Below are 17,088 nucleotides of genomic sequence, written 5' to 3' on the forward strand. Positions count from 1 at the left end.
CAGGACTGTGATTTTATACCGAGTTCCTACAGATCGTCACGTACCCTTTTCAGTACGACATCCTTGCATGCCTGCAGAAGTTCTTCAGCTGCAGTTCTGCACGGTGTGGTGACCTCACGCAGCAGCTCCCTGTGCTCAGAATAGGGCTTTCATCACTTTGCACTTACACTAGCACGTAGAAGTTCTATAAACTGCTGCAGTTCATTACAGTGGCATAAAGCTGTCATTTCATGATCTTCTGCTGGCCTCATCAAGCTGCCTAAAGAGGGATTCTGTGAACACCCAAGGCCATGTCAGATATTTTCATTCTGCTGTGTTTCATTCATCTGTTTGAGCACACAGCTCTTATGCAGTTATCAGTAGTGAGATGAAGCTCAGAGAACACTCAGCTCAGTTGCACAGAGGAGGAGCCTCAATATGTTTTTGATACGATTGGAAAAAAAATTGTGGATCACAGTACTGAGCAACACCTGTAACAAATAGCTAGGACAAACTTAGGTAAAAGTAGTTAGAAAAATAGTGTATTTAATTATTTCTCTTAAACTATGATTTATCTTTCTTGTCAGACTTCAGATACACAATGCAGAAGAGGTTTCCATCAATTCTGGAAGGTAGGTTTGTGATTGCTGGCTTTGGAAAGACTGCGGAAGCTTCTCTTGCTTCTTACATATAAAACAGACTGTATTATTGCTAAAAACTACAGCAGGAGAGATTGCAGAAGTGTTTGTTGTTATGTGTACGTGTGGCTGGAGTGTTGGATGGAGACCTCAGAACTGGAGGGCTCTGTAGCTGGAGAGCTACAAAATCACTGTTACAGCTAACAGGTTTTTCTGTTTTTCAGTTTATTACAAATCCAATGAGTGGTCTGGAATTCACGGCATAAGGGAGAATGACCAAATGGCATGGTTAAGCAGCAAGAACTGAAGTAAGATAGGCTGATAAAGAAAATAATTATTTTGCAGTAGTTAGTGTAAAAATGTCTGCATTATGATGCCCAGCTCATCTTTTTGACTTCTTGCCTCTGTACTTCTTTTTCAGCCCAGTGTGCCTGAACTGTTTTTTCCTTTTGATGATGCTTTTCACATCCCTGTTGTGAAGCCACCTGTCACGCTCTACTTCCCACCTGATCTGCTTGATATCTAGAAGAGGAAAAACAGAAGATAAGAAGTAAGGAGCTGATGGATACTTCTGAACATCATGTGGAATACAGATACATAATTTAAAACTGTATTTATAAATATTAATAAAGCACAAACTGCTGATTTTTTTTTACATCAGATAATTTTTTTCTCCACAATACATACTCCACCATCTCAAAATCTTGGTGTTTTAAGACTGCTCTTGCCATTGATTTTCATTTTTTTAATGCTAAATGCTCGCCTGTACAAGTATGCTACATAGTGCTATTTTTTTCAGGTGGCACCACAAAGACTTGCAAAGGATCCACAAAGAACTGACAATTCAATGAAATATACATTTAATTCATCAGTGTTATTTCTGAGAAATTTTGCTTCATCAGTACCACGAGGAAATCTTTCCAGTAGGTACATGAAGCTAGCCATGCTATCTTCCCTTCACAAAGATCCAGGATCAGAGCAAAATTCACATAAAAGCTTGACAAATAGCACGTTGCCAGTTTTTATTTACAGCGTAAAAGGAGAACATGATAGCCTCCTTCTTTCTTCTGTAGCCTTATGAAGTGCAGTTGGCACAGTTAAAAAAAGCACTGCACTTCTTTTAATTGAAAGAAACCAAGTCATCTCTTAATTCCATTGAGCTACCATCCCTCCTGCATTCTAACCTTATGTGCCACAGGTAAAGTATAGCACTTTTAGGTACAGAATCTGTACATAAAGAAGAACACTGCAACTCCTTGCTCTTGATAACATGTACTTACTTGCATTATCTCTGTTAGCCATGGCATTCATTCCAATATTGTCAAACTTGGACCCAGCATTTTCATCCAGCAGATAGCCAATCTTTAAAAAGAGAAATTTTATTATTTTACTACAAAGAAGCATGTAAAATGCTTGAACTTATTTATTTTCCTAAGCACTGAAAACTCACCTCTTCAGCAGCTGCCAGTATTTTTGCATCTCCAAGTTTTCTCTTCTTTCCTTGGTTGGATCCTACAAACAAAAAGTACAATTCTTATGAGACAGAAATGCAAATTCACAATGACACTAAAACAGAAGTGTTTAAATAGGTTTTGTTTGTGTTTTAATGTAATAAGACCATCTAAAATAACTGTATTAGAAAACTGTATTCACCACCTCCCCTAAAATGAGAGGGAGAAAAGAAGTTTTCCAACAGGAACTAAATAGTATAAATCTATGTAATGTATACTAGGAGCAGATGAAAGCCCAAAAGTTACTCTGCCAATACAACCCTATCCTTCAAATACACCTCCTTTGATTCCCAGCCCTTCAAGAGCACTGCAGGTGACGGAGCACTGGCACAGGCTGCACTCTGAGGTGGTGGAGTCTCCTCTGGAGAGGCTGAAGACCCACCTGGATGCCTACCTGTGCAACCTGGGCTAAGGAGCTGCTCTGGCAGGGGGAACTAGATGATCTCTGGAGGTCCTTTCCAACCCTTATTATTCTGGGATTCTTTTTTTGTATGGGGCCTTCTCAAATGAAAATAATACTTCCTTACCGTCACGTGATCCCATAAAATTCATATCTTTCTTTCTCTTGGTCTTTTTACTGACAGACTTCAATTGATTGTCATCGTTAAGGTCTGTCAGGAAAAAAACAATTATCAGTTTCTTGTTCTCACACTTTATGCAGGTCTTTAAAGCACACTAGCCAGTAAAATATATTTATGTCTAAATAGATATCTCAGTAACCTGTGTCTACTTCAAAAATAAGTTTAAAACACAGCGGACACAATCTTGATTTCTTAAAGGCATAACATTAGAAATGGTTCAGCGATGTGTCTTTATGCCTTTTTCCCAAAGCACCAAACATTAATGAAGTATGATACTAAGATATATAACATGAAGGCTAGGACACTGAGTCAACTTTGAATGTCTGCTTAAGTATGGTGAAATAACAATCTTATGAAAGATTCAGATGTTAACAGCTGCACAAATAATTTACTTGCACTATATTCCCGTGACCTTAAGCCCTCAGTTGAAACCCATTATCAACTGAGATCCAGTAATCTGTGCTTTGCCAGCTACAGAAAGCGTATTCTGAGTTACCAGTGCTTTTCAGTTGAAAAGGCAATATACCCATAAAAGCAAACAGCAAACAGTTACGGTTACAGCAGCAACAAAAACAGGGCTGCATAGCTGCCTTAGAAGAGTAAGCTGTTACTTATAAGCCAGCAATGCAGAAAGTTACCTCATTAAAGATATAAAAAAGTTAAGAAGTGACAGATTTTTTTTTTATTCCTCTTTGAAATTTTTTAATACGTTTGTGTACTGTAGCCATTTATTTATTTATAAAGCTACTTTTGTCCTGCCAGTGCTTTCAGAATCAAGAAAACATGCCATGTATGCAAATTCTTAAACCCTGATGCATAATTCCCACTGTCACTTAGGAGACTGTGCAGGAAATTTGGTTCTTCTGAAAACCTGAACTGTCAAGAGAAAGACCAGCTATTCCTTCTCTTAAAATTCAAACCCTTCATCTAGATAACCAAATATAATTTAAATATGTAATTACAAATTAAATAATCTATTTTTAAAAGATTTTTCTAGTTGTAATTTTTTTTTTACATTAAATGTTACTTTACCTGTGCTGTTATCATCAGACACATCCATAAATACACCTCCTTCCTCACCCACATCCTCTTCAAAGTCATCTTCTTCCATGCTTCCTAAGGAGACTTCCTCATCATCCAGGTCACTAAATTCATCTTCATCATCAGAATCCTCCCAGTCAGCACCGGATTCCTCACTTCTTTTGCTTTTCTTATTGCTACTGCTTTTCTTTTTTATGTTACTAAAAAAACACATAACAGGTTTAGCACATCATCTGGCAGAATACTGTAACAACATCCATCTACCTGCAAATACTATGGCAGAAAAGTAAAACATCACTGCAAAATATTGTAAATACAGGGTGAGACTTAATAGAATCATACAATAATCTGGGTTGGAAGGGACCTTTAAGGTCATCTAGTTCCAACCCCCTGCTACAGGCAGAGATAGCTCTCTCTAGACCAGGCTGGTCACAGCCCCATCCATAAATGTGCTATGCATGCAGGTATGTTCTCAACATCAACATACAGAACTCTGTTAAAAATTAAGCCATTTTAAGAAGTTTCACAGATAATCCTATTCTGAAATAAATTCCCATGTGCCTTTACTCCTTTTAATGTCTTTTCTGTAAAAAAAAAAAAAAAAAAGACATATGTTGGACCCCCAAATGAGAAAGAAACTTCTTTTTTTCCCCAGAAAGTAAATGTGTTCTTTAGATACCAGATGCTTTGTTGTTGTCATATGTCTCCTCTTATTTTTTTACTCCTGCCAATCTGGATCACAGAAATGTTTCAGTAGTTTAATTCTCCTTTCAACTCTTAAAAAGAAGTTTCTGTGCCAATTTTAAAGGTATATTGAAGATACTTTTAACTAAAAAAGAGGTTACTTAATCACTCATGGAACTGCTGAATTCCTGAAAACTGAGCTGCGTGATGCTGGACTCCACAAAGTTCATTCCCTGAGTTCGGTCCAGTTACAACCAATCCTGGCAGCAGCAGCACCACTCTCAGCCTCATTCTGTTTCCTTATGTACATGGTAATTCTCAAACGGAAACCAGAAGACAATGAAAAACAAGTAAGATTACACTTTGTTTTCCTACATTATTGCATTGTACAGATAAAATACTAGAGGTTTCATGCTTCAAGCCAAGGTACTGTAAGCACCACTGAATCATGATGCTCCATTCTGAGGGATGCAAAAAAGCAGCACTACCCAGCACTCAACTGTTACTGCCTTTCTTCTTTTCTTTCCTTCTGCAAAAGTGATAAGCTGAATGATTAAAGAACAGATTTAAAGTCTTACCCAGCAAAATCAAGGTCATCCTGGCCAGCACCAGCAGCACTATAATCAGCTTCAAATTCATCTGGGGAAAAAAATGCTTTTTACTACAAAGCGTCAAACAAAAATCATGAAGTTATTGCACAAGAATAAGTACTGTTTTCACAAACAACTTCTATGACCTTCATCAATGGCAAAGGGAGCTGCTATGAAAGAATTCATACTCCCACGGAAAAATATTCCACTAAACAGTCACTTCAAAATAACTGGATTTTTTCTGAAGAAAAATAAATAAATAAAACAAAATGAAAACAAACAGATAAATGATAGATTTCTCTTTAAATAATAATGACAGTTTTCTTTGCCCTGAATGCGATTTCTGACCAGGGCCAGATGATAACCAAAGCAGACACCTTTGTTCTTAAACCCTTGTTCCAAATCAGATAAAAATTCCATTAGGATACTTCAAACAAGTGTCCAGATAGCTAATCTGTTGGCTAATTTTCAGGTTAGAAGTCTGCCAAGGTCCTAACGAACAACTTGTCTCATGAAAGGTGTCAGGAATTATGATAGAATCTCTAAGAAAGGTTTAAAAAGACCAGGCAGTAAAAAAAGAACAGGCTACAAGAAAAAGTTATTTAATTAACATAAAAGACAGGGATCTCCTGGAAACAGTCTAGCTGATGGCTACAAAGATGATAAAGGGCATGAAACACTTCCCTTATGAGGAAAGGCTGAGAGATCTGGGTCTGTTCAGCCTTGAAAAAAGAAGTCTCAGAGGGGTTCTGATCCACATCTATAAATACCTAAGGAGCAGGAGGCAAAGGGATGAGGCCGGACTCTTCTCAGCAGTGTGTGGAGATAGGATGAGGGAAAATGGCCACAAACTGAAGCATAGGAAGTTCTTCACAAATGTGTGTGGGAACTTCTTCACAGTGCAGTGACGGAGCACTGGCACAGCTGCACAGAGAGGTGGTGGAGTCCTCTGCTCGGGCAGGGGGTCGGGCTCAGTGATCTCTGGAGGTCCCTTCCAACCCCTACAGTTCTGTGATTCTGTGATTCTCAGGCTACATCTGGAGGCATTATTCAATATGTACCAGTTTATACTCAAACACCCAAAATTTCCAACCTGTGCTAAACAAGCTGTATTGTTAACTACAGTAGCACAGAATGGGAATTGAAAAATCAGTATTCTTCCACTTCCACATTTGTATACCACATTATTTTATATAAAATGGATAAATTAATAATTGGTAAAAGCGGGAAATACCAGGATAGTTACAGCAAGGAAAAATGCAACTTTACCCAATGCTCTTTCAAACTCATCATCATCCACATCTTGCACGCTTTCTTCATCCTCCTGGCGTTTCTGTTTCTCTCTTGTTTTATCAAACTTGGTATAAAATCTGAAATAGCAAATTACTCTCAGACACTACAGGTGATTCTTTATAAGGTTAACAAAAAAAAAAAAAAGACTAAAAAACAACTCAGCACATTGATTCAATTGTGTACTTCTCCAGTTGGAAAGAGTAAGCCAACTGTTTCAAACATATCCCAGAACACAGATTTGTATTTTCTTCCTTTTTCAAAGTGTAAGTCACTACTGTAAGATTTAAAACAATAACATTTCTCAGTCAGATTTGCTATAAATCATTTTGAAACACAGTGAATTTATAAAAGGCCAAAAGAAAGATGTGCAGCTCTGCTGTATGCAGATAAGGAAGAAAGCGACAAGTTCAACTTGATTAAAAACACAAAGCAATCTACCAATTAAGTTATATTAAATCTACTTCTGATACTTAAGAATTACACCGATTGCTTTCATTCACGCTGTTCTTTCCTTTTGATAAATTCTGAAATTATGTTCTAAGGAAACTGCCATCACAAGTCACTCAAATTAATCATTATTTGCAAGCACTTGAAACACTAGCAAGTACCTATTAAACGCAACACCCTCAAAAAACATGACATTAAAAACACTCTTAAAATGAATGTTCAGAAATATTTCATTACCTGTGAAAAAACAGTTCATCCACTGGGATTTTGCTTTCATCTCTGGCAAGGAACTCCTTACTGTTCACTGCAAGAGTCAAAAAGAACTGATTTTACTTCAAGTTGAAATTACTACTATTCTTCTGAAAGGTTAAGCAGCATTACAGACAGAACTACACCAATACTCAGTGCCATCTGTTATATAAAGTGAGTTCATCACAAAACCTCTTCAAACCAACAGTTCTTTATGTATGCTGATCCCTAGATGGGAGCAGGCCCCTTGCAAAAACTCATCCAGGTTCTAATGTACACATCAACACGAGAAGTTTTGCAGTCACCTACCCCAGGGATACGTATTTTTAAAATAATAATTTAAAAAGAAAGGTAGGAAATAATATGAGCTAGCTCTCATCCACTAAAACAGTAGAACTGCTTCTGTCCAGCACCCCTGGCAGTAAGGAGCAATGAAGCTGAAAGGAGAGCTGTGTATCAGAAGCCAGCTGAGCATGCTGAAGAATGGATCCAGCCCCACTCTACTTCCATTTCTGAGAAAATGAGGCAAAATATGACATCTGCTGCAACAGATCAACTAGAGTATCAACAACTGTCCCTGTGAGGAAGCTTTCCCTCTCGTGTCTTCCACTTCCCTCCCCACCTCAGAAGAAAGTGCTACTGCTTATCTCAGTGCACATACAAGGTAATATTTCCTAAACTATAAGGGTTCAAGTTTCCAAAAAGAGATCAACATACAAAAGGACTGTTCCAATGAACAGTAGAAGGTACTAGAGGATTTGCAATCTCAGTTCTTTATTCCTCAGCAAAGCCTGACTACAATATATAAATACTGCATTGGACATTTTACTGCTAAAAAACTTCCTCAACCTGTGGTAAGTGTTCAGCTTGCTTCTTCAAGTAAGAATAAACTAAAGAATGCAATAATAAAAATGCATTATAGGTAAGAATTCTTGAAGCTTTCATAGCCAGAAAAAGCACGCATCATTAAGGGCACATCATCTGTATTAGCAAAGCTCCTGCTTAACCCAACAGATCTAAAGTTACAGGAAGTGCATCCGTGGGAACATTAGAGGCTCCAGCACAGATTATGGTACTTCTGTCCTCAAGGAATGAGCCTGAAGTTTTACCCTAATTTTAACTACTGTTTCTTACCACCAAACCTTGCCCTTAATCACTGTAAAGAGTGGGAGAGGATAAAACCCAGCTTCCTTCTGTAGGCAGGTAGTCTCCTACCCTAGTAAAACTACAAGAGATGCTGTACACAAATCCTAAAAGCCACAGCTTGTTGTTGAATTTGTTCGAAGTAATCCACATAATCTAAGGAAAGAGCTTAGTACGATTTACACTGTTATATAAATCCATTTTCTGAGATTATAAATCACTTTTCAATTATCTTAAGCAGAATGAATGTAGTTATATGACAATTTCAAAACCAAAACATTAACTGCATACTACTGCTGCATTAGCTAGTACCAGACCAGCTTACATTTTAAATATTTTTATATAATTTTAGGTATATTTCTAGGCACTTCATAATGCAAAAAAAAAAAAAAAAAAATCAACCTAGGATACCAGATAAAAATGGCATCTCATGTGAGCATTTTGTAAACATATGTACCTCTGAAGTTACTGCCCTAACAGTTCTAGTTAGAAGAGCAATCTAACATTCTAACATAAACTCTAAGGCTGTTTATGTTTTTAGCAGCATTTCCCATCCCCCCAAGGTGTCACGCTGCCAGCTACAAGCCAATTTGTAACAATGCTCTAAACTTTTTACACACGACTGCAAATTTAACTCTACCCAGTGAGTGTATCACCTTGCATGAGATGCACGAAATAAAATGGTAATTCAGCAGGAAAAAATATAGAAAATACATGCAGGTGACAGCAAAAATAGCACTTAGACAAAAAGGCGTGCTGCTTTTAGGTACCTTGTCCTTTGCTGTTATATGTTTCCTAATGGCTAAGGAGAAGGTATGAGGTTGATGACACACTGCCTAAGAAAAGGGAATTACTATCAGAAAATAATTGACAACTAGAGAGAAAATATAGAGAAAACAGGTTTTAAAAATGATTTGATGTGCAAAGCTAAGCAGAAGTATAGCAGAAGAAATTGTTTTTCTTCTCAAATGGACAGTGACTGAGACAACAGAAACAGCAGAGTATGGATGTTCACAACAATCAGCCAAGATTTTTTTTTTAACATTGTAGTTAGTTTCTTAATCATAATCTTAAAAGAAAAGTGGCCAGCCTACCTGCCAGCTTTCGTGTATCCATCATGAACTGCTTCTTCTTCCGCTGCATTACCACACTGCTGGTGTTCTCTGTAGCAGAACATAAATCAGAAACCCATTACTTCATCAGAATTGATGCAAAACTGGGAGGAACAGCTGACATACCAGAGGGACCCTGACAGGTTGTAAAAACATGCAGCTCAACAAAGAGCACTGGAGAGAGTCCTGCAACTGGGGAGGAAAAACCCCAGGAACTAATAAATATGCAGAGGGTCACCCAGCTGGAAAGCAACTTGGCAGAAAAGGCATTGGGAGACACACGCTGACCAGGAACCATTGGTGTGTCATTGCCACAAAGATGATCAACGTAAACCCGGACTGTATTACAAGGAGTGTTATCAGCATGCCAAGGCAAGGGATCCTTTCCCTCTGTTCACTCCTGGTGAAGTCAAGACCGGAGTGCCCAGCCGTGGGAGCCCGGTACAAGAGATGTGCACATACTGCAGGGAGCCCAGCACAGGGCCACAAAGATGAAGCAATGAGAGCACCTCTCCTGTGAAGAAAGGCTGCAAGAGATGGGACTATGCAACCTAGAACAGACTTAAGGGAGAATTTCATCAATGTGCACAAACATCTGGAGGGAAGGCGTGAAGAAGGTGAAGTCAGGCTATTTTCAGAAAGGTCAAAGGATAAGGTGAAGAAATGGGGTTTGTGTCCATCTGGACATTGGGAAGCACTTTTCATTGTGAGATTGACTGAGCACTGGCACAAGCTGCCCATAGAGGCTGTGTGCAGTCTCCCATCACAGAGGTCAGGCAGCTGGATGTGGCCCTGGACAGCCTGCTTGAGCAGGGGAGCTGGACCAAATCATCTCCACAGATGATTTCCAACCTCAGTTACTCCATGCCCAGTCTTTACACTCTTCTACACTTATTCCTGCTAGTTTGGCAGTTACCAAAACTGATTATGAGGCAGCACTATGTGGCTAGCAGCTGGTTCTAAGTTAGAGACTCTCACACAGCCCTGCAGGCTGATAGCACTCTAGTGCACCACATGCACTCCAAACATTCGACAAGCATAAATGGTTCACCATCTGCTAGAGTTTCACTATAAACAATGAAGACTAAACAAAAAGAAGTTCACACCTTTTCCTTTGCGGAGTTTGGGATTTCTGTACACAAAACGATCCAAGAATCTCATTAATGTGAAATCTTGCAAAGGGTCACCGGAGTACTGAATGTGATTTCCCTGAAAGAAGAAAATGTCTTTGTGTTCTTCATCTTCAGAAGACAGCAACATATAGTTAGAGGGCAAACGGTCTGAGAACAACATTAAACCACAATCTGAAAGGCTTGGGGACATCTCATCATTTAAACCTGACAAGTTAACACGCTCCTTCACACACTTTTATTCTTGGAATTGCAGTATTTCCTTCAAAAAGCAGCTCCCTCACTTCGTTTCAGTGGTGAACTGCCTTGCAGCGCACTGTGCTAAAAGATAAACACTTTTATTGACAGAGATTCATAGTTTGCAAGTTAACAGTCAGTGCAACTTGAATACCATATATTTAAAAGAAAATAAAAATTGTAAGTAGGCTCTTGTGCGTGATAAAACTAAAAAGTTCTGCTTCAAAAACAGAGCCTCTCACATAAAAAAATAAAATGCTCTAAGCAGACAGAGAAGGACTCTAAGATAACTCTAAGGATTATCTAATATGCACTTTCCAACCAAGTTATTTACTCCTGTGTTCGGTCTCGTGGATATAAAACACTAACTCAATGGAAAGCTTTATATTTGAGTCTGTGTTACTCACAGCGTTGCAGAACTTCTGGCAAACTGGACAGTGCAATGAAGTTTTACCATTTATGTCTTTTTAATGGCAAAAGACAGCTAACATAAAAATCCCAGACCAAAGCTACAAACAAAGTGAAAGCACTTACTTCTAGAATTGTTTTTGCAAAGAGAGCCACAGATGGATGAAAATGTTCAGAAAGCTGAAAAACATAAATCATTTGTTTATTCCTACTTCAAAAATAGATGCCATCATTTCTCATGTTGTTACAGACTTCTGACAACACTATATTTTAACACCACTCTGTAACACACCAAATAACACACAAGCATGTACTAGAGCTCTGCTCTTGAACAAGTAAGGAATGTCAAGTTCTTATCTAATGTTAGCATTAACCAAATGTATCCTCAACTATAATCTCATTTATTTAAACATTAAAAGGCTTTATTTTAAAAAGTAAAGATTCAAAAGTCTAAAAGAAATCATAGATCAACTCTCCACTTAAAAATTGCTACTCCTACTCCGGAATAATAGCACTGAATGCAGCACACACAGGCCTAGAGCAGAACAACACGTCCTTTAACCTTTCTGTCACACCATGAGGTAGCTACTCTAGAAATAAGCAAGTTAATTTTCTTTTCCTGATACAAGGACCACACTTAGAAACACAGTATGCAGTAATACAAGAATGCTTTACCTTCTTCAGTTCCCAAAGGCTTGTACTTTCAGCACCACAGTATAAAGGACTTCGGTGCAAAGGATCATAGGAAACCCCATTCTTTCTCCCTGGGGGACAGAAGAGAGAAAAACACTTCTACATCTCCTCAGGCAAATTCAGGAGAGCATTATTTTCATTTCACCACGACAGCAATGCAGTCCATCATTCTTTGCTAGACAGGCCACAGATTCATAAGGCAGCAGACAAAGATTACATCCAGGAGCCCACAACATGATCAGGTGGTACAGATGAGTTCCTACTTGCTTCCAGAGAAGCCCTTGAAAAGCCTCGCTCTGTTCCAGAAGAGAAGTACAGCCACTTACACACAGCACTGGTGAGACTACACCTTGAATACTGTGATCAGTTTTGGGATTCTCACTAGTAAGATACTGAGCTGTACAAGAGTTTGCAGAGAAGAGCAACAAGGATAGTGAAGGGACTAAGAAAATAAGTGTTACAAGGAGTAGCTGAGGGAACTGTGGCTGTTGAGTCTGAAGAAGAAGAGGCTGAAGGGAGACCTCACTGCTGCCTGAAAGCAGTCTGCAGGTAGGACACTGATTTATTTTCTCAGGTGAAAAGTGATGGCATGTGGGGAAATGGCCTTGCATTGTGTCAGAGGTTTAGGCTGGACATCAGAAACATCTTCAGAGAGGGTGGTCATGCACTGGAATGGGCTGCCCAGAGGTGCTGAAGTCCCCATCCCCAGAGGTATTTAAGAGATGTGTGGATGTGGCACTGCATTATATGGCTTAGTGCTGGGACTTGATAGGTCAGATGGATGGCTGGAACTTGATGACCTTGAACACCTTTTCCAGATTGATGATTCTATGACTCTATGAAAAGCTCACCAAAAAAGAGCAATGCTACAAGCAGGCCCAGAGCTAGACAAGTTGCTCTAGCAAGGTTCAACTGAACACTCACCTACACACATCCCGACAACAGCTGCATTACTCGGAATGTCTTTCAAGTTGGAAGAAAAAAAATCCAATTTGTTTATTACTTAGGCAGAAATGCACTAACCTACTAGAGAAAACAGCTAGAAGATGAACACAGCCTCTTCATTATTGCTAAGCTAACAGACAGAGGAAGAGAAATGACTGATTGCTTTGAATCAAACTTCAATTTGAAAAACTAGGATTATGTTTTAATTAATTTTACCAGTCTTGATCAACATGTCACTGTTACTAAATATTAGGACTTGAATGCTTTATGTTTTCTTGCTAATTTACCTCCCATGTTCACATGATGCACCCATGAGGCTGCTGAACTCAGACTATTTGTCTTAGCAGAATTTTCTGTTGTGGTCCTCTCTTCCCTTTCCACTTCTTTGTCTGCATCCACAAATGTTTCCTCATTCTCTTCAGCCTCTTCTTGATCCCTAAAACACTCTTCTTCATCAGACTCCTAAATAACAAAAAAATATATATGTTTGTGAACAGCTTTTCTTTTTCAGTTTTACTGCAAATTGTTAGAAAAATCCACATATTTCTGAAGAATCAGCACACGAAAATACAGTGTTTAGGCAATACAGATTTTTGGTCACAATACAAGACTATCATAGGATGGCCGGGGTTGAAAAGGACCTCAAAGATCATCTGGTTTCCAACCCCCTGCCATGGGCAGGGTCACCAACCACTAGACCAGGCTGCCCAGAGCCACATGCAGCCTTGCCTTGAATGCCTCCAGGGATGGCGCATCCACAACCTCTCTGGGCAACCTGTTCCAGTGTGTCACCACCCTCTGAGTGAAAAACTTCCCACTACAACTGAACTTTACAGTCATACAGTTATACAGTCATGCCACAAGTGATGAAAGAGAATAATATACTATTTCAATACTGCCTGGTTATACTTCATAGGTTCATAGGCTCATAAGGTTGGAAAGGACCTAGAAGATCATCTAGTCCAACCATCCTCCTATCACTATCCCTACCCAACTACTAAATCAAATCCCTTAGCACCTCATCTAAACTATTTTATAAGAAGAAGGCCACGTTTTAATAAAGCTTTTCAGACTGGAGCATTTATCTGCTTACTTATACAACATTTAGCAGAGGAACTCTCCATGAACAAAGGCTGCGGGGCCTGCTAGAATGTGGACAACATCTATGCACATTTTTAATGCGGTTATAGTTGTTCAAGTACTTTCTGCCACAGAATAATCAGGTATAACAAAATCTCCTGAGAATTCTGTTTAAAAGGCAAGGCTTCCTTCCTTTCCAGGTAGGAAGAATTACTCATAAAAGAGAAATAGGTTAGGGAAGGTGAACATCTTCCTTAGAGAAAACCCTATGGAATAAGAAGTCATACCACATGATCCTGTAACTGGACCCTCAGCCCTGGTTTTACTTTCAGAAGCTCAGACAGGAGGTACAGGGTTCCACACACAAAGGGTGGTGTCTGTCCACTAGTGACCTGAAGCAACCTCTTCACGAAGGCCTTCACTCGCCGCAACACCACGTCTGCCTTCAGAGATTTATACACAAGATTAAGAAACATGGATGGCTTTGAGCAGGTTGCTAAACCCGGATCTAGGAGCTTCCTGTAGAAAACAAAGGAGAAAACAACATTAATTGTCATAATATACATCAGAGAATAACTGCTATCAAAAACTCCCATCCATATTTTTCAGACATATCCAGAAGCACAGTCACAGCTTGTTCTTCAATAGAACAAAGCATTATGATCAATGCTGAAAATGCCAAAAGCTGTGTAATATCTGCAAGTCAATAAGAAACAACACTAAAAAAAAATCTGTATTGGTAAATGAAATCAATGTAAATATATATATATCTATTTAAAAACTGAGTTCAACATAGAAGTTTATAAATTGAGGACATGCAAAGTGAGAAACTAATCTGAACTATTCAGATACTCAAAAACATAGAAAGAAAATGATTGGCAACTGTCAAGCTTCACAATCAGGCCAGATATCTGTGTTGGCAAGTCCACTTTCTATTCACTTTTTTTCCGAGCCAATCTGGTACAGGAAGGCCTCTAAATACACTTCATGGTCGAGGGAAGCCAAGTTCCCTTTATAAAATCAGCATCAGCTAAACAGAAGCATGATAAGGATCCTACCAAGTGTCTAAACAATCAGCTGGGATCAAAAAGGAGATCCTTTTAGAACCTTCCCAACTCTACAAATCCAGTTATGCAAGGATCTTGTTGACATAGGGTTTTCCTCCCTTATGAAAAAGAGAGGACAGGATTTTAGGCTATTACATCACTAAAACACGCTGACTGTAAAAGTGATTTCAGAGTAAGTAACCATCAAATAGTGCAAAAGTGTGCCTGGAATTAAAACACACTGCCAGAAAACAGTGCAAAGTCACGTTCCCACAACCTCCCACTGTCCTTTATCCCCACATCAAGTTACAAAAAAAATTGTGTGTTTTTTTTTCTAGCTCATAGCAAACATCAGAAATGTTGATCCAGTGGGACACAAAGCTTGCAAAATCTTAACAGCAATTAGACTTTTAACTAAGATCCAAACCTGTCACTTACTTATAGAGCGCTGCATAGTACCTATCGGATACGGTCTGCTGGGAGTCCATAACCTGAAACAGTAACATCAGGGCCTGGACACTGGTGCTGAAGTTCACAAGGTGCAAAACTTTAAACAAGGTGTTCATTTGCTCTTTCACTTTCTCGTCACCGATCTCAGCATAAGGGTAAGCTCTGTTTACCCCACTAAGAAGGGCGCTGAGCATTTTGGAGTCAACATCTTTTTTCTTAATGCAGTTCCGAAAAAAGCAGAAATACACAGTTATCAGCTTGTTGGCCAGTGGAGTTTCTTCATGACTGAGGACTATCTGGTTTAAAAAGCACATGGCGTAATACTGAGTTTTTGCACTGATGTTGGTGCGGTACAAAAGTCTCTCCACCTCACTGCACACCACTCCTTTCATATTTGGATGCTTGTGAAGGAGAGTCTCTAGAAGATAAGAGGCTTTGGTGGCTATTTTGTTCTGAGGGTCTCCCAGTTTATTTACCAGCTGAACAAGTAGAAACTTCTCCTGCTCAGGCTTGTTGCAGAGAAGCTCGTGGGCAGCTGCCAGTGCTCGGGTTTTTGTTGCTGTCAGGGAATCGTGGCTCAGTATTTCCAAGGTCTGCACAAACTCTGCCACCTGCAGCTTCAGCTTGTGCTCAAAGTACCATAGTATCAGCCGTCTGTCCCTTGAATCTCTGTTGCCACTCGACATTTTCTCTATGTTGTTAAATGGACGCTGCGAGAAAGACCACAGCTTGCGAGTATCTGGTAAGAGATCAGAAAGGAGAAGCTCCCTGAAAGTATCCAGAGCCATGAGGCTCTGTTGCCTGCTGCCCTTCTTCTTTACGAGGTTCACCAAGTTCTCAACAAAGTGAAGACTGTGGACAGCGCTGTCCTGAATGAGGAGGGTCATGGCTGCCATCCTGTCAGCGAGGGTGCCCGACGACACAACGGTTTTCATCCATGCTGATGAGGTCCCCTTCTGATACTCTGTCTTGCTCTTGTACAGCTCTGTCTCGTGCTGGTACAGCTTCTGGGCCAAGGCCTTGTACTGGGACAGGAGGGCTGGATCCTGCGGCTCAGCAGAAGTCTCACCGGTGTACTCAAGGTCATACCACTTACCACCAGGTTTGACCAGGATCATCTCCCTAGCATGAAACGTAAAGACCTCTTCCAGCCTCTCCTTCTGTACTGCAAACTGCTGGGCTGGACCAGCCCCAGTTAGCTTCTTCTTGCTGTCTTTTCTACTGCCCACTTGCTCTTTGGCTTTTTTTTCCTTTTTCCCTTCTGATGAAGGAGAAATCGTTTCCTTCTTGCTTATCTCCTTCTTGTTTTTCTCCTTCTTGCTTTTCTCCTTCTCTGGGGCCTTCTCTTTCCCTCTGCTGCCCTTCTTCTCCTCGTTCTCCTCCTCCTCCTCATCCAGGTAGTTCTTTGCATGCTTGCCAAGTCCCAGGGAGCCGATGAAGGCCTCCAGCTCTCCCTCCTTCAGATCGTCGACGGCGCCTTTCTTGCCGCCGTCCACCATCTCCTCCGCCTCGTCCACGGCGCACAGCATGAGGAAGTCTTGCTGCGGGCGGCATCGAGGCGGTTACACGCGGGTCACACGCGGGCCCCACGCGGCCCGACGGCCGCCACGCGCTCGCGCTCCCACTCCTTCCCGCCGCCCCCTCACCTTGGTGCCGCCGAGGCGGAGCACCTCGTCCAGCGTGAACGCGTCGGCATCTCCACCGCCACCATCATCGTCGTCTTCATCCAGCTCGTCGCCGCTCGACTCCTCGGGCCGCCGCCTCACGTCCCATTCTCCGAGCGCCGCCATGGCAGCCCGCCGGAACTCCGCTTCCCGGCGCAGGCGCGGCG

The 17,088-nt window shown here is 40.4% G+C and overlaps 1 protein-coding gene across 1 annotated transcript; it reads right to left on the reverse strand.

Moving 5' to 3' along the window:
• Nucleotides 1-816: 816 nt before the first annotated feature.
• On the reverse strand, nt 817-17,069 carry CEBPZ (CCAAT enhancer binding protein zeta). Its single transcript, XM_065729441.1, has 16 exons — nt 16,904-17,069; nt 15,246-16,798; nt 14,049-14,280; nt 12,969-13,143; nt 11,719-11,807; nt 11,170-11,223; nt 10,375-10,477; nt 9,251-9,319; nt 7,002-7,068; nt 6,294-6,394; nt 5,013-5,073; nt 3,742-3,950; nt 2,656-2,739; nt 2,068-2,129; nt 1,898-1,979; nt 817-1,139 (listed from the first exon to the last, which is right to left on the reverse strand). Exons 1-16 carry the CDS (start codon nt 17,045-17,047, stop codon nt 1,000-1,002), a joined length of 3,225 nt encoding a protein of 1,074 aa, XP_065585513.1. The 5' UTR covers nt 17,048-17,069; the 3' UTR covers nt 817-999.
• Between the last annotated feature and the right edge of the window lie 19 nt (nt 17,070-17,088).

Source organism: Cyrtonyx montezumae, unplaced genomic scaffold (assembly GCF_038088225.1).
Source record: "Cyrtonyx montezumae isolate F1298 unplaced genomic scaffold, pur_monq_1.0 scaffold_0, whole genome shotgun sequence".
NCBI classification, from domain to species: domain Eukaryota; kingdom Metazoa; phylum Chordata; class Aves; order Galliformes; family Odontophoridae; genus Cyrtonyx; species Cyrtonyx montezumae.